Source organism: Cydia splendana, chromosome 16, assembly GCF_910591565.1.
Source record: "Cydia splendana chromosome 16, ilCydSple1.2, whole genome shotgun sequence".
In the NCBI taxonomy this organism is placed as follows: domain Eukaryota; kingdom Metazoa; phylum Arthropoda; class Insecta; order Lepidoptera; family Tortricidae; genus Cydia; species Cydia splendana.
Genome location: NC_085975.1, coordinates 472769 through 494891, shown reverse-complemented (window position 1 = coordinate 494891; position 22123 = coordinate 472769). Strand labels below are relative to the sequence as shown.

The 22123-nt window shown below is 40.6% G+C and overlaps 3 protein-coding genes across 3 annotated transcripts; 1 reads left to right on the top strand and 2 right to left on the bottom strand.

The window, feature by feature from the left end:
- Positions 1-314: 314 nt before the first annotated feature.
- On the bottom strand, positions 315-11625 carry LOC134797949 (inhibitor of nuclear factor kappa-B kinase subunit epsilon). Its single transcript, XM_063770288.1, has 9 exons — positions 11174-11625; positions 10599-11090; positions 10239-10466; positions 6908-7195; positions 6598-6798; positions 5831-6069; positions 2696-2882; positions 2425-2556; positions 315-2218 (listed from the first exon to the last, which is right to left on the bottom strand). Exons 1-9 carry the CDS (start codon positions 11426-11428, stop codon positions 2027-2029), a joined length of 2214 nt encoding a protein of 737 aa, XP_063626358.1. The 5' UTR covers positions 11429-11625; the 3' UTR covers positions 315-2026.
- Positions 11626-11896: 271 nt separating this feature from the next.
- LOC134797948 (splicing factor Cactin) lies at positions 11897-20368 on the top strand. The gene is made up of 12 exons (XM_063770287.1): positions 11897-12020; positions 12118-12450; positions 13664-13901; positions 14328-14502; positions 15444-15643; positions 15971-16066; positions 16228-16351; positions 16634-16775; positions 16868-17098; positions 19215-19376; positions 19534-19750; positions 20144-20368. Coding segments are annotated over exons 1-12 (2109 nt in total). The 5' UTR covers positions 11897-12018; the 3' UTR covers positions 20333-20368.
- A 698-nt stretch (positions 20369-21066) lies between these two features.
- LOC134797947 (NADH dehydrogenase [ubiquinone] iron-sulfur protein 3, mitochondrial) lies at positions 21067-21997 on the bottom strand. The gene has a single exon (XM_063770286.1). The coding sequence runs from the start codon at positions 21912-21914 to the stop codon at positions 21117-21119; it is 798 nt and encodes a 265-aa protein (XP_063626356.1). The 5' UTR covers positions 21915-21997; the 3' UTR covers positions 21067-21116.
- Positions 21998-22123: the final 126 nt, after the last annotated feature.

Below are 22123 nucleotides of genomic sequence, written 5' to 3'. Positions count from 1 at the left end.
TCTTCAGTTTCTGTTTTTAATTAGGTACCTGAGGTGCTTCTTGTGAAAAAAAATTAATAATGCACTAAAAATAAGTAGATATGGTTGATCACCCGGACCTACTGAAAGACACACGAAACATTTATGAATTGTTTATAAAAGAGGACAATTCCCTGTCGGAGTATGTTTTATAATTATAAGCAAAGCGTAATGAAGCCAACGGCTGAATGTACCTAAGCTTAGGTTACTCAATAAATTATTTTATTACCGTTATCTAAAACAGAAATATATTATGTGTACATTCCACATTGTGTTTTATTATTCAAACTAGAATCTTTATAATAATTCATTTATTTACTTATTGTAGTATACTATATAATTATTTACATTAAAATATTTTTTAACAATAAACAATTTTCATATGATAATTCAATATAGAAATACTCACATTTCTATTATAATTTTGTTACTTAAAAGTTACTAGTACATTGCAAATATGTATTGGACCAATAAGGATGACAGATATGCAACATTAATTTATGCAAGTTATTGTGAAAATCACACAGCCTAGGGGCCTGTGGTAAACATTCAAAAGTTCTTAGTATCTCTGTTCTTTACAATGGCTTTCATTGATGACAATAGAAAACTTTTATTCTTATTCTTCTTCTTCCTTGCGTCATCCCGGCATTTTTGCCATGGCTCATGGGAGCCTGGGGTCCGCAGGATAGAAAACCTTTATTATTAAATACTAATGGCGTTATTCATAAACGCGCTACGCGCGCGATAGGGATAAAACATGAATTAATTAACTAAATGAGCCTTGTTAAGTTTTATGAATAAGGGGGCAAGTAAAGTAAATCTTCCTACTTATTAGACTTCATATGTCTCATCACACAATACTTAGTGCAATAATTTCATTAAATTGAGGTGATTTTGGCATCCTGGCCTTCATTAAACTATACTTTATTGGTTTGTAAATTCTACAATGTGCTTTTTGGATACTGTCTAAAATATCTCCATACTCTTTTGCTACCTCTAGCATAAATACATGATTGAGATCTATTCTCAGTTCGAATAATTAATAAATGGAAGTTTAAACTTCTTCTTGGAACTATTTGGAAGGATGAATCAAGAGATCTTTAGTTTATTTATTTATTACTTAAATATAACATTTGATTAGATTTTTTATAAATTCATTAAAAATAGTCTCAAATCTTTTGAAAATATTAAAATGTTTTCATCTGAAAACACCAGTGTTGGCATGTTTAGTGTGGGTTGCACCCTTGCACCATACTGTGAACAACTGTGTAATATAAAAAAAAATGCAGATCAATCACTTTCTGTAAGGGTTTTGAATATTTGACCTAGCATTTCATATTATAGTACCAACTTTCAAGACTAGCCCTATATCATCAGTAATTTTTGCCAATATGTATTAAAATGGCAAGTGCTAATAGTATTTTAATTTCTTCTATGTAACAACACAAGCCGACTTTCTGCTCTTCTCCTTGACCTCCTCATCCAGCGAGGTCACATCCCTGGAGCTCACCGACCCATGGATCACCGTCCCAACACCCGATGTCACCGATGGTGTCTCACTATCACTCAAACTATCTGTATTTGTTTCACTGTCTGTTTCACTATCATAGTTACCATTGCATTCAGAGAGTTTATAATTATCGTTTCCGTTACGCTCTATTGCATAATTAAATTGGTCCTGAAGTTTTTTACTGTCACTTTCACTACACTGTTCACACTCAAGTTTATCATCACTATTCCCATTGCACTTCGCGCTATTTTCGCAACATTCACTGTCTCCCGGGCCGTGACATTTGTCATCACTCTGCTCATCTATGGGCTCGCGACCGTATTGCACACTGGATTCACTAAACACGCGCTCATCTTGACTGTCTCTGACTTTACATTCGTCACTTTGCTCTACACTAAACTCGCGATGTCTTGTCACACGATAGCGGCCCGTATTACACTCGCCACTAGACCGGCCACCTCGCCTAAACTCCCGACAGTGGGCCGCAGCGTCACGGCGCTAAGGTTGCAGCTCGCCGGCCAGCGCCGCGAGCCTGGCGACGAGCGCGGCGTTGTTGGCGGCGGCGGCGGCGAGGTCGTCGTGCGCGTGCAGCAGCGCGCGCACGCCGGCGCCGGTGGCCGTCACGCCGCCGCGGCTGCGCGCCGCCTCTTTGGCTTTGTCGACGGGAGGATCGGCTACTTTGTTATTTAGCTGAAAAGTTAGACAGTATTATTTATTTTTTGTGTAAACGGCGGTGCGTGTAAATTAATTAAAATTACATATACCATAAAACAGAAACAAATACAAAAGCGTGGTAGTTTACAAGATAGGCAAAATTAACCCTTTTTAAATGTTGGAAAATCATACAAAATGGCCTATCAGTATTACTTTTCGTATGACAGGTAATATATACATACATGGTCTTGTAATTGTACACGAGCTCGTAGTTCGGCGTCTTGTAGTCTGGCGGCCAAAGCTAACAGTTTAAGCTCGGCGCCGCTCGCGTCCTTGTCCAATATGCACGTTTGAAGCCACACTGTTTGCGCCACCTGAAGAATCGACTTTAATACAGTAGATACAAGTAACTGCAAGATGGTAAATAGTTGGCAATAACCGGCCGAACTTACGTAGTAAAACAGGTGATTTAAAAAAAAATCCTTATGTCTTCAAACACGACCTGCAACTGACCTGGTACCAGTCGTGTAAGGCGTCGGCCCTGGCGCGCGCCATGGGCGCCGCCCGCTGCAGCAGCGCGCGCACGCGGCGGCCCGCCTCGGCCACGGTGATGCGCTCCAGCACGTGGAACTGCTCGTCGTTGTACGTGAGCGCGCGCGTGGCGCGGTCGCGGACTAGGTGCTGCCAAGATTCACGTAATCTGTAAGACACATACTTTACTAAACATTGAAATTTGTGGAATGGGGGTGGTTATATTTCAAATATAGTAAGCATAGAGTGCTCACTCCATACATCAGTTTTGGTACCAAAATGACTATTATTATCGCAGTTGACATCTACCATCGAGTGGTTAAATTATCAGTTATCAGTACCGCTACTTAATACTAGATGTCTCAAGTGTCGCGACTCACGAAAATTGTATTAAATATCAATTTACAACTAATATTAGAAGCAGAAGGGGTTGAAAATAGAGTTTCCGTTAATCCTGTTATTATTAGCTAAAAATTGTTGAGCTTGTGACTTTTCGGTCGTCGCAACATCTATTGTCAAATAGCAGTATTGATAATTCCGCCACTCGATGCTAGATGTCGACTACTTACGAAAATAATAGTCGTTTTGGTACTAAACCGGATGTATGGAGTGACTACTCTACGTATGTATTTTTTTCTCTATGATTAGGCCTTATTGAGACTACGAATATAATATAATACAATGCGCAAACTTCACCAGCCGGATAGATGGCGAGAAAGATAAACCACAGACTACAGACGACCTGTCGTCTCCTGTCAATGAGACATTTTCCCTATAGGTACCCAAATTGCTCCCTGTAGTTAGCAATCCCATCAAAAACATTACATGTAAAAAGGTGCAAGTCTCGCAACGCTTCTACCTTTTGGCTTCTACTACAAAAAAGTTTTGAGATGTAATGTGAAACCAAGTCGGTTATTTTAATCAGTGCCAGTGTTAAAACAGTATCAATAAGATATCTTTATTTTGTTATACATATAATGACCTGGCCATCGCACGGCTGCATAATGACATAAAGATCATCGTCACCTATCTATCTATCTATATACACCGTGTTTTTATTGAATTCCGTTAACTTCGGGGTATGGTTAAGTACGTTTAAGAGAACTAAATGGCATAGTTAATTTAAAAAAAAATATTTTTTTTTGCTTTTGTGAAAAAAAAAATAAGTTAAAAAAGTAATTAAATGTAGCATATAGCGTTGTTGTAACACGGGCATTAGATTTAACTCAACCAAACAATTGAAATCTGTGACATATTAATGTCATTTCGAACATCGATCGACCGAGATTGTACTTAAGTTTAGTAGCAAATGCATGAACTCATTCTAAACACTAATCAATATGTAAACCGGCCCTAAGGCAAGTGTACACGCTTGTAGAGGCCTTATAGGAAAAAAATAAATTATTGATTATCTCCGAAATGGAGTTAATTAGAATATCGGTGTCTTTGACAACGTTACTTGATTTAAGCTCAGGAATGCACCCCTGAAATTAACGGAAATAAAAAAAAAACACGGTGTATATAAAATTGAAAAACCAGAACGGGATAAAAAACGAGGGAAGAAGCGAGATGGCGCCTTACAAATTTCTAAGAAAGTTTTTGACACGTTTCTCGAATACGACGCACATATGATAAGAAAAAACTGTTTAAATCTATTATCTAAATATGAGAATAGAACTAGAGCATAAAAACTATCGCTTTCGTGGCGTATTTAATTTACAATAAGCAAAAACAATTTTCATAACAATCTTCATTTTACGACGATCGGTCATTTCTCGGCAACTCTTGGTTGATTTCGTTTTGGTGTGGCTACAGACTAGGCCAAATTATTCGTAAGTTAAAGTAACCAAAATTATGTTTGTCATGTTGGTCTACAGTTATTTCGGCGTTTTTTTACACGAAGTAAAATAAAGAGTGCTGTCAACCTCAACCTTAGTCTATGCCCATACGAGTGACTTATGCCATTATGACTTATCAATCAAATTAATATGAACAATATCATCATATTATTAATAATTTGTATTTTGTTGTTTTAAATTTCTTTTTGAGTTATATTATTCAGATTGACTTTCATGGCTTCGGCAAACAGTGCCATTCGTCCGGGGAAGGGAACGGGCTGCCGGGATGGGCCAAAAATACAAAGTTGATAACAAGTTAATATGAAGCCCATCAGTTCAATGGAGAATACTTTAATGACTTTAGATATAGATATAATCAATCCGGGAACTGTTTTCTCGCGTAATACGATACGACTCGACCAGGTAGGATATTTTCTTCTTGCTGAACAGTCACCATCAGTCAGCTGGATCGACGTAGTTGTTCAAGATCTGCTCAACCTCGGCCATGGCGACTGGCGAGAGTTATCGCAAGACCAAGAAACATGGCGTGATCTGGTGTCGGAGGCCAGGACTCACTTTGGGTCGTTGCGTCACCGTATATAGTAAGTAATGTTAATATCCAGAAAGGGAATTAGGTTATCCAAATAACGGCTACAAATAAGATATCCCATATATTGACTTGATATATAGATTGACTTGGAACACATCTTCATTCATACTCACATCGTACATCGTAGTGTACCTTTACTTTACCTACTATTTGTAGGAACTGCAACAGTAACTTTGTAATAGCATATATTTATATGGAATTACAAACTTACTTATGCAGTTCTTAGATCTTTAAAACGTGACTGATATTGCAATATTTTTAGGTTTTCTATGGCTTGATAAGCTGAAAACTACTTATGTTTAAAATTTGAAGCTTGTGGGTATGCTAGAAGTACCTTAGAATTGTGATGATCGGTGAGTGAGCGAGTGAGTGAGTGTGTCAGTGTCGAAACTAAGGAACTTTGACGTACAATAATTCTTAAACTACAAGTTCAGATTTGATGTTTTTGAGAATATATCTAAAGCATGTTAAGCCCTATATGAAACTGAAAATTCAGGGTTCTAGCTTCAGCCAGCACAAAATAACAGGCCGTCGAAAATGGCCTGAATCGCTTAGAGAAAAGGATGGTACGGCCGTGCCTCTTTGTTTTGCTCGACTTGGTTACAGATTATCAGTGTTGAACCCCGTTCAATTCGTTCGGCGTCGGTTCCCTTGTCGGCGCGGACTCACCGCTCGACGAGGGTCTTGGTCCTGGTGTGGAGCCTCTGGTCGTGCACGCAGGGCGCCTGGCGCGCGGCGGCGGCCCACTCGGCGCGCAAGCCGGACGCGCCGGCGCCGCCGTGTCTGGCGGCCAGCGCGCCCGCCGCGCCCCGCAGCGCGCCCGCCTCGCGCGCCAGCAGCGCCGCCATCGCCGACCACTCCGGCTCCGACTCCAAGCCCGAGCCGACGCTGCCGTGGTGCTTGTTCACCTGATAAATAATGATGACACAAGTTTTAAAAAAATCACTTTGATTTTAAATGGATGTTGGAGTGCACGAGTTGCAGTCGCCGCGAGCACTCGAGCCCGAGGAAGGACCCCCGACGGGCCCGAAACATGTCGCCAATAGCGACTAAAAATTCAAGTGAGTGAAACCGTTGTCGTATAAACATTTTAAATGGATGTTGATGAAAATGTATAGTTTTTTTAAGAATAATTTATTAAATGCACTCATGTATTCGATGCGTGAGGTCACTGTTGCCTTGAAAAATTATAAACGAATTGAATTGAATATGGTAATAAAGCAATCTTTTATGTTTTCTCGCTTGCACTCGACTGCAAATCCTTTCTTTACATGGCGACCCTGACAGAACTTACATAACAATCGCGTTAAGAACATAATTTCTGTAATTTGCGAGTGCGTCCGCGCGCTGCAAAGCGACCACCGACCGGGCGACGTGGGATCCAGGGTCCGTATCTTGCACCTGTGTGGGGCAGCTAACCGGGCAGTATTCTATACCTGTGTCAGTAGATCGAGCGCTCTAGCCGCTTCATGCAGCCTCTGCGCGTGGGCAGCGAGCGCGTCCGTGCGTTGCGCCGCGGCGGCGAGCCGGGCGCCGAGCAGGGCTCCCCAGCGCGCCACGGCGGCGCCACAGAGCTGGGAGGCTGCGGCCAAGGCTTCCACTCGCCGCTTGATCACGTGGCCTACGCTACATGCCGTCTACGGAAAAAATGTATTAAATGAATACTCAATACTAATAGTTAGGGTGTTACGAGAAAAGTTTGCCAAACAATGCATCTATATACGTCGGTGTGTGTAAACTTATTACCTTAGCCTGACTAGCGTCGTTTTCAACCGACACGATGTTAGGAAAGACTGGAAATTTGGGCGCATCAGGTTCCGGCGCTAAGCTCACACTCGTTGAGCTCTTGTTAAACAACAGTAATGGTTCAGTGGCGGTGGTGGCGGGGTAACTCCGCCCGGGGGTGCTCTCGTCTACTTCGCTGAGTAACAGACGGTCGGCGTAGAGTAGAACTTGTGATTCGGCGACGACGCCGCATTGCTCCAGGAGCGCGGTTTGGAGCTGCTCGAAACGGTCTTCGGGCTTCATGAATACCTGACGGGCAAGGGAGAAAATAACCATCGCGGATTTCAAATTAAGATCAACTTCACTAAGACTAGACAGTTTACTTTTTGAGTATTTTGATATGTGTTGGAATCGTCGATGTTTCGGTTTCTAAACAAAAATACCTGAAGTGCGTGTCGGCACACACAGAGAGTACCTGCTTACTGTTGTAAAACTTACAGATTCAGATTCATTTATTTGCACAAAAAGAGTTTACTTATAGGTCTTAAAACTACATTCATAATTGTTCCACCTTGATCGCTATCTCAAGACAGGATGCAAATTTTACAGATAGGTAAATTCACAAAGTTTAGAAGCTTTGTATTTCACTTGGCATGTTAGTTAATATAGGTACTATAGGTAGTACCTATTATGAGTCTATTTGTGTGGGTCAAGGTCTTGGTAGCTAAATAGTAGCCACTTCCTATCGTTCGATTGGGCGATACAATACTATGGTGACATTGGTGACATCGAGCAGGGGGGCGATTTTTGAATTTCGATCGCTCGATTTCGTCACACGAAAATCAGTGGAAAACGGCAAAATGCTAATTTTAGAAATACGAGCGATAGAAATTGGGAATTTAGTGGTATTAACCACTCGTTTTCAATTCTATTAGTACAATTTAAATGCTTAGAAGTGGAGATATTATTGAACGAAATAAACGAAATCGAGCGGTCGAATTTCAAAAATCGGCCCCCTGATCTGCTGACAGATAGCAAAGGTGGCCATGGTGGTGGAACAGGTGATGAAATAACACACTACAGGTCGCGATAAAAGCGTACATAGATTAGGATTCTTTCACAAAAGAATTGAAGTATGACTAAGTAAGTAGTTAAATAAAAAGTAAATGCCGTAAACAAGGCATCCATAATCCATAGACTTTCGATCAGCCTTCACCCGCGGCCGCTTAAATTTCCGCCAAGGTGAGCTATTGTTTTGCGCCGCTTGCGCAACCACAGCTAACACTTTACGCAGTATCAAGACTTTATAGGAACATTTACCTATTTTAAATCAGCTCATATAATATTATATAACACTTTACAGTACATGGGCGAGCAAATGAGCGAGCGCAGAAACTTCCGATTGTCGAGTACAAAAACAGCAATGTCAGTAACAAACCGTCATTGTGTTAACGTTTAATTAAAATACGATATTAGCTAAAACAAATAATGATTAGTCATAGTCAAACATTCTCTTGGAAATCATGGGAACAGTGGCTTACGTCTGTCATACATCCATTGGAAAGCCAGTAAATTCACCTGTTAATCTGTAGTACTTATACATAATGTACGGTACGACATATGTATACAATACATGCTAGATAGAGATCTTAATTTGCATCCAAGTATACCCAGCAGCAAAAATGCATGAGCACTTTATAAATTGATTAATTCATAACGTTGTGTCATCAATGTCATTATGATTATACATAGGAACCGTAGGTACAGGGACCCATAAAGTAGTAAACGTTAGTTAAATGACTGGTCGCAAGTTATAATTATAACTGTGTCGATGCGGTCGCATTTTGCGGGGATATTACAGGGCTCCATGAATTATGCAAGCGTAATCTAATGATAATGACGCTGATTCATGCCCGGGAAATTAGATGCTCATGTTTACATATACACTCGTAAATGAAAACATATTCATGCTCATTTACATTCTCGAAAACTAGAGAGTTGGAGATGAATGTGGGTCACTGGATTATGTACAAACAGCAACACTCCTAAGTGTACATCGGTGGACCTTAGGTATTACATAAGGCATAAGGTCCACCGATGTACAGTTCACAGTGTGGGCGATGGTATGGTTTGATGGTTTTTATGGTTTGAAACCCTCAACGTATAAATGGAATTTAAAACTTTATTATAATGAATGTACAACCACCAGTTGCAATTATATGTAACTCTTCGAAGGCCGCAAAAATATGTGATACGCTCTTATGGCTCTACAAATAAGATCGTGTCAGATATTTTTGCGGCCTGCCTTTGTTGTGTAACATATTATTGCTGGTGACTGTAGTACTTCAATTACTTCAAGTCATAGCTTCAAGTACAAATTTGATTATCTGACAGGCTAAAGATTTATATTGGTGTGAAGGATGTATAACTTTTGAAAAGTAGTTAGTTTTTGAGTAAATACTCAAATAACTAAGCCTGCTCCCTAAATAAACTATTTAGTTGAGTGTTACCTACCTATTACACTCATCACAAGCTTTCTTATTATTGATCAAAAATTTTTGGCGAATCATTGTTCTAGTAAAAAACAATGATTTCCTTTGTGTTAAAATTACATTATGTAACTTAAAGAGTGTTGCAACAAAGAGCATTGTTGTTTAAGCACACTCAGCTAAACTCAACACTATATTGTAAGGACAAACAGTATAATAGACTATTATTGTTTTATATAAAACTTATGTTTATTTACATTTACACAGTAGTCAAATCAGCTACTCTTTACAGAGCCAAAATTATTTATTATTATATAACATGCAACCTGTAAATTCACTTCACATGTGTTTTAATGAGTTTTAGATGATTTAAAAATAATTTTAAGTTACAAAACCACATGTTTGACCTGGTTTCTTTACTTAAAATTTATAGAAGAACCTGGTAGCTATTAGATTGCTAGAATTGACGACCGGTCTGGCCTAGTGGATAGTGACCCTGCCTGCGAAGCCGATGGTCCTGGGTTCGAATCCCAGTAAGGGCATTTATTTGTGTGATGAACACTAATATTTGTTCCTGAGTCATGGCTGTTTTCTATGTAGAGTATGTATTTATCTATATAAGTATGTTTATCGTCGCTTAGCACCCATAGTACAAGCTTTGCTTAGTTTGGGGCTAGGTTGATCTGTGTAAGATGTCCCCTAATATTTATATTTATATATTTATATTTTATTTATAATTACATTATAGTTCTCAGATGATGATAAAGTGTATATCATTTCCACATATTCCCTTATTTAATATTGAGAAAATAAATAAACTTTTTTACAGTCATTGTTTTCAACTACATAAAACTGTAACATACCTTAACACTGCAAGCCTTGTTAACATGGAACACATGTACAGCAGTAGTGGAGGTGGCGGCCTGCACCTCGGAGAAGAACCGCTCGAATGTCCATATCCTGTGCGGGTCCACTTCCAGTAATCCTGCTAGTAATGGTGTCACCAGTTTGCGGAGACCAACACTCAGTTGGCAGTGTGATGGGAGCTCTCTGGCCCAATCTATGGGGCCATTTTCTGTTGTTTGCGTGCCCTAAAATAAAAAAAACGTGATTGAAATCGTGAATTAATATTCATACTAAACCTCAATACCTCTAGCATTTTAATTGTTAGAGGCAACTCTATATATAATATACAGATATTTAAACTTTTTTTATATACTCACAGCTATAACTCCTGAAGCCTTTTTAGTAGTGATATAAAACATGGTTTCTTTATTTCTCCTACCCCCATATGGCCTGAAAGGCAGCTGGCCCGTCGCCACATGGTACAATGTGACCCCAATAGACCACAAGTCCACTGTGGCTCCAAAACTCTTCCCAACAGGCTTCCTAAGCACTGCCCGCTCATACATATCTGGGTGTAAGTATTCCTCAGTACCATATAGAGAAACAAACTGTTCTTCTTCTTGTAATTCTCTAGCTGCTCCAAAGTCTGTAAGTTTGTATGTTGTAGTACCATCCTCATTGATAAACTTCATAATATTTCCAGGTTTCAAATCCCTATGCACTAGATTGTTGTCACGTAAATGTTTCATGCCCGCTGTCAAGTGTTCCAAGACAAGTAAGAACTCATGTTCTTGTAAGCCGTAGGTGTTCTCCGGGTCGTCGAGAATGTTGAAGAGGCTGCCACCCGTGCACAGCTCCATGACAATGACCTTGAGATAAAAAAATTGATAGTGGTAGTAAAATATAAAAGAAATTAAAACAAGAACAAATAAAGCATTAACTAGTATTATACCTTGCCGCGGCCCTCTTGCTCCTCTTCAATAGCGAGTAACTTCACGATATTCTCATGTTTCACCTTCTTCAGCACCTCAAATTCCCGCATCTGCACATCATGAGGCCTCATGTGACTCAGCTGGTTAAAAGTTTTCACGGCTACGGGCTCGCCGTTGTTCTTATTGACACCCTGAAATACAGCGCCCGTTGCGCCTTTACCTAGCACGCTAGTCGTGCACCAAACGTAGTTCTCAGAGCCCCGAAGGAAGGACATTTTCGAAAGTTACACTGCACTGCTGATTGGTACAAATTAGGTTACTCCAAAGACGGAGCCTACACTTCAAACCATGGGGTTGAGTAGCTAGTTATTAGATGTAAATTTTAATGTAGAAACTGAATAAACATTGTCCAGTTATTACTCCAATAATAGTTACGTTCACTCCGCGTTCGACTTTCGTCAACAAATTCCGATTTGACAGATAAACTTCATAAACTGGGTGACAGGATGAGGATGACAGTTCGGTTCGTGGTGAACCATAGATAGCAAACCAAGGAACATGATAAATAGGACGGAGAGTTTTAAATCATACCTCAAACAGTCTACGACTGCATCTCTTTCAGATACCGATAAAACTGTTCTACGAAATACATAAAAGCGTCCAAACTCATAGCTCAAATCTTTTTAAAACAAATTATTTGTCAAGATGACGTTGACACTGTTGACAGTGACACTTGGCAGATGCTTTGCTTAGGCTGCTGTATTCTGCGTTATATTTTCTAAAATCTCTGAAATACACATTTTTTGTGTATGGGCCATGTTAAAAGTAATGTATTAAGACGTATAAGGACCATTAATAATTACAAATGTAAGTACTACATCACCAAATAATTCACATGTTTGTGTCAACTGCTAAACAATGTTCTAATTGCAACCTAATGCTTTTAATCTGCTGTTTCCTACAGGTCTTCAAAGCACGACGTGAGTAGACGCCGAGAGCGTTCACGCAGCCGCTCAGTGGAGCGCCATCGCTCACGGAAAGAGCACAAAGGGCGGTCGCGAACGCGGTCACCCGCGCCGTCAAAACACAGGTCACCCAGCAGGGAGAAGAGTAAACACAAGAAAAGTAAAAAGAAACAGAAGAAGAAGAATAGGAGCAGTAGTTCGTCGAGTAGTAGTGACACGGACGAGGAGCTGAGGCTGCTGCAGCGACTGGAGGCGGAGCGCCTGAGACTTAAAGAGGAGAGGAAGAAACAGAAAGAATTGCAGAAGGCTAATGAGACTCCAGAGGAGAAACGGTAAGGTTTTATTACATATATTTTGGATTTAGCTATTTCTTTATTGTTTTATTCCTCATTTATCTGAGTATTTAATTAAGCATATTAAAACTCATAAAATGTAAGTGTACAGGTACTTTGTATTGAAAATTACTATGTATTATAAAAAATGTGTAGGGTAATTGCGTCAGTCCAGTGCCTGTTTCCGTCCACTTGGCGTAGTTGCTACAAAGAAATGCGTATAATTTGAATATACAGGTATATATTCAAATTGTATGCAATATTCATATTCATATTCAATTCTTTATTGCAGATAACAAATGATCCATATTAAATTAAAATAATTTAAATTACGCACATAATATAATAAAAAAAATCAATAAATGGGAACACTTAAAAATTATTAAAATAATTAAAATTATAAATTAAAATATTCAGTCTTTATTACACAAAAAAAAAAGGTACATTTTAGAATTACAAACACAAAATAAACAATAATAATAGTTAAAATTCAGTCAATTATTTACATGCAAACTATTCCAGTGTCTCGCTATGGGGGAGTCCAACTAAAATAAAAATAAAATAAAATAAAAAACTGCTAGCAATCACACTCAGAATGCCGTTGTTACTTTCACGCACACGGCGCATGATGGAGGCGACCCGCTTCCGAACAATGGCATGGAAGCCGTCTACTCGCGCTTCCGCAAACATGCCCCATGCGCTGCAGTACCTGGGCAGTCCCAACAGCATCCTGAGCGTGTTATTATATTGCACCCTTAAGGCACTGACTGCCCGCTGAGTATAATCCACCCACAGGCAGCACGAATAAAAAGACTGGCAAAACGCCTTAAACAAAGTAATTTTTACTTCCTTACTGCATCGCGCAAACCTGCGGGCCAACATATTCCCCCGAACAGCCAGCGCCCTACGCTCCCTCAATTGGCCAATTCTGTGGCCACTACGCCAAGTGGGCGGAAACAGGCACTGGACGGAGAACTGACGCAAATACCCTACCATAAAGTTATTTATTTGTTAATTTGTTCACATTTTTTGGGATAACTCACTAAAAAGCCATACTTGAGTTATTATTGCACTATGTGTTGCAATACTGGCATGGCAACTAAGTGTATCAGAACATTTCTTTTTTTTTGTGTTGCTTGTCATGGCATCTGGTTATATTGCCTGAAGCAATTTTGTCTGAAGTATTATTTGATGATCTGAACTTTATACACAGAGCCCGCCGTCTAAAAGAGAAACAAGAAAAAGAGCGCAAACGCCGCGAGCGCATGGGCTGGGACAATGAGTATCAATGCTACACCAACCAAGACAATCCGTTCGGAGACTCGGCACTCACACACTCGTTCGTGTGGACCAAGAAGTTGGCTAAAGAAGGTGTGAAGGCGGTCAGCAGAGATGAGCTTGAAGCTATGAACCGGCAGAAGCAACTTGAGAATAAGATTGAGCTGGAAAAGGTAAATATTGAATTTAGTGGATATTTGATTAGCTGAAATGAAATAGCACCCGTTTATGTATGAGACATTAGTAACTTTGTAAATATGTTTTCGTGTTTTTTTTCTCTTTGGCTTTTTATAATAAAGCCATCACTTCTTTCTTTAATCATGTACTAATTTGATAAATACCTACTCCAGTATTTCTAAAAAAAAAAAATACTATTGGTAAAACGCTTCTAAATGATAACCATTTGCTGAAGGTCAAGTCTGTCTTGAAGACTGGTGGCGTCTGTCACCAGTTGATTCCATGCTTGATAGTTGTTTCTATTTCTGTGGTTCTGGCTGTCAGTACTATGAGTTCAGTAACCTGCTCAGGCCACTAGTTAGGAGAATTGCCAAGATAATTTTGCGTATAAGGGTTCTTGTATCCACATTTTTGTCCTGTAGGTGAAGCAGCGTCGATTAGAGCGCGAGGCAGAGCGCGCGGCTCGCGAAGCAGAGACAGCAGCCGCGGCCAGGGCGCGCGAGGCAGCGCAGTTTGATTCATGGGCGCGGCAAGAAGACGCGTTTCATTTACAACAAGCTAGGTTGCGGTCGCAGATCCGCATCCGTGACGGACGTGGTGAGTCTATTCTAAAGTTAACAGGAAGATTAGAGAGTGAGGCAAAACGAGGGAGGCAGAACTACGGCACCATGGTATAATAATATACTCCACCTGGTACTCTATTCCGAGATTCGCGTATGACCTAACTGACACGGGCCTACGTCATCATGCTGTTTACAGGTTCTCAAACTTTAAAATGTGGCAGAATTTTAACCAACGGTGAAAATTATTTTAACGGTTTAATTTTAAGTTATTCATGTAGAAACATAGTAAAATAAAACAAATCTAATGTATTCAATTAAACTTTATTTATCTATACAAGACAAACGTTTGAAAAACAAATTCACAGTTACACATTAATTACCAAGCTTACGACGTGAAAAGTTTGGAAAACACTGCGACTGCTGACACTGAGCGAGAAGGAAATAACAATTAACACGCGTTCGACAAGGATGATGGTCAGGGCATGAAGTTATCTAGATCCGAATTGTCAAATGTGACAGCGCTATCCTATGTTGCCAGTAATGTAAACAAAATTACCCGAACGTTTGAAATTTCTTTCGTGAATCGGAAGATATTTCTAACGATTAATTAAAAATGACGTGTTATTGTAAAATTTAAGATAAAATACATATAAATGAAAATTATAAAATTATAAAGAAATATTTTAACTTATTAACCATAGGTATAATGTACCCATGTAACATGTTATGTTGAAATAAAGTGGCAATGTTATTGTGACGTAGGCCCGTGTCACTCTGGGAATAGAAGACCATGTTTTATTAGACCATGTACGGCACGACGCGTTTCACTTGGAGTACGTTACCCTCGCTAATTAAAAAAAAACATTTCGTATCAGATATTTCTAAAGTGCTATTTATGTGGAAGTTTGTTTTTAGACGAAGAAACATAAAACAATTATCGACCCTGTGTTACTAATGCCCATCTTATATCTACAGCGAAGCCGATCGACCTACTCGCTTGGTACGTGGGATCAGAGCAGTGTGTAGACGCGCTCGAAATGCATGAGCCCTACACCTACCTCAACGGTCTGCAAGCCCCGGACCTTGAAGACTTGTTGGCTGACATCGCTGTGTACAAGTCCTTAGAGCAGGAGCAAAACCAGCGGTACTGGAAAGATGTGGAGACCATTGTGCAGGTAAGAATAATAAAGCTTATACAAATACAAAAGTACCTATATTTTTATTTACTAACTCTGACAACGTTTGCCACATCTGGTACAAGATATGTGTAATTATTATTTTTTCATTTGAGAAGTTTTAATTTAACACTTTTAACATTTTCTGATCTCAGGATCAAGATGACGACAACTACGATTATCCAAAATGTGCTCTTTAATTTCTACAAATAATGGTGGTCCATGAGGGGAATTTCACTCTTATAACAACATACAGAAACCAGTTCTGTTGTGAATCAAATCAAGATTTATTGAAAGTAAAGCTCATCTAACTCTTTTGTTTGACAGGACGAGCTAGCAAAGCTACGGAGAGCCGCACCCGAGCCCCATGAAGCGGTGCATCGTGACACCGTGCACCAGAGCGTGGCCGATGACGTCACACAGGTATGTCACCAATCAATCGATTATTTTTATTTCGCTATGACTTCATTTGACTGTTTGAAATGTGACTTTGATGTTCTTAGACTATTTTAGCAATAAATAAAACCCGGGTTTTGTAAGTCGGACGCATAATATATATTAACGTGGTATATTATGTGTTATAGATTTTCAAAGGCAAGACGGGCGCACAGCTAGAAGCATTACAATCGCAGATCGAGCAGAAGATCAGCGCCCGCGCTGACAATATCGATGTTGGCTACTGGGAGAGTTTACTCAGCCAACTTAAAGGTAATGGCGCTAATTTATGAAAGTTTCAGAGTGCGTGTTTTGATAGGTATTGTTGAGAATTAACCCTGAGAGAGAGAGAGAATTTCGGTTGTTGATGTTCGCGGTAGGCGGTAGGGCGTCCGAGTAGGTACATTTTTGTCACAGTTTTGATATTCTGAACTAACTTCGAGATATTTTTATATAACTGTTCCAATTCTTTTTGTTGAATTTCCTCCTCTTTAAGGCTTTCAGCCTATAAAATCACCTCAGTTTAGTTCTTCTATAACTAAATATATTTTTCAGCGCACATGGCCCGCGCTCGTCTGCGCGACCGACATCAGAATAATCTGAGGCGTAAACTTCAACTCCTCAAGCAGGAGCAAGGGGTCGCCGCCAAGCCTGAACCGGAGACAAGACATGAGGCTGATGAACCTCAACCTACCGGGTAAGGAATTCAGACACACAAAACCAGAGAGTTTCCGCTTGTCATTTTACGAGTATGTTTAAAAAATATATAACTTATACCAAATTTTTCAGATCTACAAGTCCCAAAGTGGAGCCGGAACGGAGCGGAGCGGAGGCGGAGGCGGAGGCGTCGGGATCCGGGTCAGGCGGGGAGTCGGAGCCGGATTCCGAGTCGTCGGCCGCCTGCGTGGCGCTGTACCGCGCCGGCCGCTACTCCCCCGAGCCGCTCTCCCCCAGGGCGCTGGAGCCGGGCACGCTCACCACGGACGCGGATATAGACGAGCAGAGGCTGCAGTATCTGAGGTAAATTGATATTACTTAGACAATTTTCAAAATGCGAGACTGGTATTTTTGCTTTCAGAATTTTTGCACATGTAGTAAAAACCATGTTATTAGCAAGACGAACTTTCGGTATTTGAAAAGGAAGTAAATGTGACAAACTGTGAAATTTTGATTTCAATTTCAATTTCAATGTTTATTTGCAACCAAGTAGGTACAGTGGGCACATGCAACTTAATGCTAGGTAGGCACATTCATAACTACTAGGACCCGGATAGGGCTTAGCAAAATAAGGTTTTAAATTTTTCCTAATCTAGATTCAGTAGCAATAATTATACATTCATTTTTCTACCGGTCAAGTTTCTGATTGGTCAAGAAAGGGTGGAACAAGTGAAAGAGTTTGTGTATCTGGGAACATTGTTCATTAATGGGCCCACTGATTAACAGTCCGCCGGACGGTATCGGCCTGTCAGTTAGAACAAAATTTTGACAGTTCCGAACAACTGACAGGCCGATACCGTCCGGCGGACTGTTAATCAGTGGGCCCCTTTAGGGACGATAAGATGACGAAATGAGATACATATAGGGTTCCTGGTTTCTCGACCTTTTTAATTTCTCGAGGCACGGGAATTCTCGACCAAGATTTCTCGAGTTTCTCGAGTATCTCGAGAAATTTTGAAAGTTTCAAAAAACACCATGTTATTTTCATTTTTTTGCTTTATTACTAATCATACTCATAGGAATCGTAGGTGAGATCAATAATCAAACATGGCAACTTTTTATTTACCATAACTTGCACTTAATAATCAAAAATTCAACAAACACAAAAAGCTATAGGTGCAGGCGTGCGTGCCGGCGATGTGATATGCTATATTGTTTTTTAGGGTTCCGTACCCAAAGGGTAAAACGGGACCCTATTACTAAGACTTCGCTGTCCGTCCGTCCGTCCGTCCGTCCATCCGTCCGTCCGTCCGTCCGTCCGTCCGTCCGTCCGTCCGTCCGTCTGTCACCAGGCTGTATCTCACGAACCGTGATAGCTAGACAGTTGAAATTTTCACAGATGATGTATTTCTGTTGCCGCTATAACAACAAATACTAAAAACAGAATAAAATAAAGATTTAAATGGGGCTCCCATACAACAAACATGATTTTTGACCAAAGTTAAGCAACGTCGGGAGTGGTCAGTACTTGGATGGGTGACCGTTTTTTTTTTGCTTTTTTTTTTGTTTTTTTTTTTATATGGTACGGAACCCTTCGTGCGCGAGTCCGACTCGCACTTGCCCGATTTTTTTAGGTATTTAACAAAATGTAATCAAATCACAATACCTATGGTATTTTATTCAAGACAATTTACTCGATGTGACAAACTTACTGAAGTTTTACTACGAAATAATAAACGTAACAATGAAGCTGCTAAAATTGTGATAGTTTGCTAATAGGAATATATCGGGATGATTTGATTTATCAATAGTAATTTAGTATATTTGTTATTACATGGCTCTATAATTAGTTTTTTGCATTGAAAAAAAGATAAGCGAATATGACGTGTCTTATTATTGAAAAACAATTGAAATTAAATAACCGCAAAAGTAAAAATTACAATTTTTTTTGCTTTCATAAGTAATAGTAATTTTATTTTTTATTTTAAAGTAATACTAATTTTTTAAAAGCGTTTTTAAATAAAAAGACACGTCATGATAGTTCAAAAGTTTCAAAACATGAAAATCGGTTGAAGCCACAACGATAGGATAGGGGACAAATTAAGGCAATTGTTTATTTGGTTGGTTAACTACCTAATAAATGTTTTAAGTACCTGAAAATGAAAAAAAAACATCGTTTACATTTATTTAACTACCTAAAGAATAACACTATAGACACATCACGTGTTATACGCGTTTTCTTTTTACTTATCACAAGAGATTTATTTCTCGGGTTCTCGAGGCATTGAGTGTATTTTTCCCGTCTCGACTTAGGTCAAATTTCTCGCCTCGAGAATTCTCGAGCAGAAACCCTAGATGATACATATGTATATGTGTATAAACGCTTGTACGCTCGTGACGAAAGAGCTTGTAGACAGTCTTACCTTATCTTCGCTTCGGTCTTCCCCACATTCACCATAAATTATTTTTGTTTGTTCAGAACGCGAGCGCATGCTGCAAACGCACAAAGGGCACACGAGCAGATCGCTCCCTCGGGCGTCAGCGGCGCTGCGGAGCCGGGCGCGGCCGTGTTCGAGAGGGAGGCGCGGCGCGGCATGGGCACCGACGAGGCGCAGTTCAGCGTGGAGGCCGCATTGGACAGGTACTGACCTTGACCTGAGTTCAAAGGCGTTTAGCCTTTAAGTTCAAAGGTTGCAAAACTCGTGAAATTACGACGTAGCCTAGTTATGGCGTCTGCCGCGATTGCAGACGACGGTGATTCGAAATGTTCACATGACGTTTTACGTTTTTTTGTGTAGGAGCGAAGCCCTGCCCGTGCCAGCACTCTGGCCGGACAAGTACCGTCCGCGCAAGCCGCGCTACTTCAACCGCGTGCACACCGGCTTCGAGTGGAACAAGTACAACCAGACGCACTACGACATGGACAACCCGCCGCCCAAGATCGTGCAGGGCTACAAGTTCAACATCTTCTACCCGGACTTGATCGATCCCAAGGCTACCCCGGACTTTTCTCTGGTAATTAAAATGACACTTTGGATCAAGTAAAACTAGCACTATGACAAGATCGTCATAGTGCTAGTTAGGTAGGTAGCGGTAGGTACCACCGATCGTCCAGAACTGACTTGACAGTTTCCACCCCTGGCTACCACAAACTTCTGTTTGCTATGATGTGTTATTTACACAAATCAAACAGCGAGTCCATGTCTATGCACCTAGCTCTTCAGCATCGACATTAGTATTCTCTAAAGTTTTATTATGTTAATTTTACCTTTTGATATTGTTGTGTATTGTATATCAAGCTCACTCCACCGCGACAAATTTACGAATTCACGACAGTACGCTAATAGCAAGCAGTAGTTTATCTTTTCCTACGTATCCATCAGATATAGACTGTGTCCGTTGTTGCAGAAACCGTGCGCCGACAACCCCGAGTTCGCCGTGCTCCGCTTCCGCGCCGGTCCGCCCTACGAGGACATCGCCTTCAAGATCGTCAACCGCGAGTGGGAGTACTCGTACAAGCGCGGCTTCCGCTGCCACTTCCACAACAACATCTTCCAGCTGTGGTTCCACTTCAAGCGGTACCGGTACCGCCGCTAAACCATATCAATACATACGTACAGCACACAGAAGTGCACTGGGTGTCAAAAAGTGGTTACCATCATCTTTCGCATTTTATTTTTGTGTATCATAAAAACATGTTTGGATTTTTTAACAACATGAGTTTTTAAAATGTAATCATCATCTGAACGGAAATTTTTGACTATGTTAAATATTAAGAAATAAAATAATACATGTTTGTAAATATTGTTGTTTATAATTTTCCTTTTGTGTAATTTATTGTTGTGTTAAATTGTGAAGAATGTAGGACAATGATTTAATTGGTGTTTAGACACAATGCTTACTTTAATCAGAAGTATACATGGACCAGCTTGTCCCAAGAGTAGAAACAACAGGCAGACATGTTCAAACAAATTTGAGTATAGTGAGCATGCATGAACTATGGGGGGGCAGCATAATTAGGATGGGAGATTTTTGGTACAAGGTGTAAATGTAAAGTTTATGCTTCCGATGTAGCCCACAAGATGGCAGACGTACTATGCACAAGTAAACATACAAGAATGTTAGATGGTGCTTTGGAAATGTAAATGTTTATGTTTTGGCACATGGTCGCTATTATTGATGCACTAGCAATAAAATTAGACCTGATTCCGTCAAAGCACATGCATAACTCCAGGACTAGATTTTGTAGTTTTCCAAACTCAATAAAATAAGTAATTTTACTATTTTATCTCTAATAAGTGGAGATCAACAACAGGTTAATAAGACAACTGTTTATTTACAGAGTATAATTTATTCTAATAGATATAAGTTATTGATTGATTTATTCTTTCTTGGGTGCCTCAGAGGGATTAGTGACCTCCTCAGCAGCCGGGTTTCCTCGGAAATTAGGGAACTGCTCCCATGGGGCTTCCAGCTCGAATCTGCGGAACTCCTGTGCCAACTCTAGGGGCTCTACCACCACCCTCTTCTGTTCATCATCATAACGCACCTCCACATAACCACTGAGAGGGAAGTCCTTTCTGAAGGGGTGGCCTTCAAAGCCGTAATCTGTGAGTATCCTCCTAAGGTCAGGGTGGTTGGCGAAGAAGACTCCATACATGTCCCAGATCTCGCGCTCGTACCAGTTGGCGGCCTTGAACACCTCGCAGGCGGAGTCGACGGGCGTCAGCTCGTCGGCGTACGTCTTGACTCGGATGCGCGAGTTGTAGCGCAGCGACAGCAGGTTGTACACGATCTCGAACCGCTGAGGGTGCGCCGGGATATCCACCCCCGCGATATCTACCAGCGACGCGAACTGCGCGCTGTGGTGGTCCTTCAGAAACGACAGGACGGGGATCACACCCTCTGGCGGAATCAAAACCTCCAATTCATTTCCCGCCGTGATCTGTACCTTCTGCACATACTTCGGCAGGCACTCCGCTACGTATTTACCGAAGTCTATCAGCTGCGACTTCTGCAGGGGGTCCAGCTTTGCGTATGTTGGCCGAGTCTCCACTTGAGGTGCGGCGGTCTCGCTCTTCCACGCTACACTCTGCACGACCAGCGCTTTGGCGTTATTTAAAACGACGCGCCCCAGACCCAGCCCCGCACCGATGGTGCGTTTTAAGAAGAAAGACATTTTGTTTTACTTTAAATACAAAATAACCTTACGTAATTCGTGTTCGATCGAAATATCGCAAAACAAAACCCACTGCGACTGACAACTTGACAAGGGGCATGGAGAAGTGTCAAACTGACAGCTGAGAAGCTAATTTTAAAACGTTTTTGTGTACGTGCTGAATAGTTTCGGCAAAAAATTACGAAGCTAAAATATCTCTCAGGTATAGA

Bases quoted from the DNA above. Each gene is read 5' to 3' on its own strand.
- LOC134797949 (XM_063770288.1), bottom strand. From the start codon at position 11,428: ATGTCCTTCCTTCGGGGCTCTGAGAACTACGTTTGGTGCACGACTAGC. The intron at 11,091-11,173 runs GTATAATACTAG...TTTTATCTCAAG, and splicing joins AGCAAGAGGGCCGCGGCAAG to GTCATTGTCATGGAGCTGTG. The intron at 2,883-5,830 runs GTGAGTCCGCGC...TGTGTCTTACAG, and splicing joins ACCAAGACCCTCGTCGAGCG to ATTACGTGAATCTTGGCAGC.
- LOC134797948 (XM_063770287.1), top strand. The intron at 14,503-15,443 runs GTGAGTCTATTC...TTATATCTACAG, and splicing joins CCGCATCCGTGACGGACGTG to CGAAGCCGATCGACCTACTC. The intron at 19,751-20,143 runs GTAATTAAAATG...CCGTTGTTGCAG, and splicing joins CTACCCCGGACTTTTCTCTG to AAACCGTGCGCCGACAACCC.
- LOC134797947 (XM_063770286.1), bottom strand. From the start codon at position 21,914: ATGTCTTTCTTCTTAAAACGCACCATCGGTGCGGGGCTGGGTCTGGGG.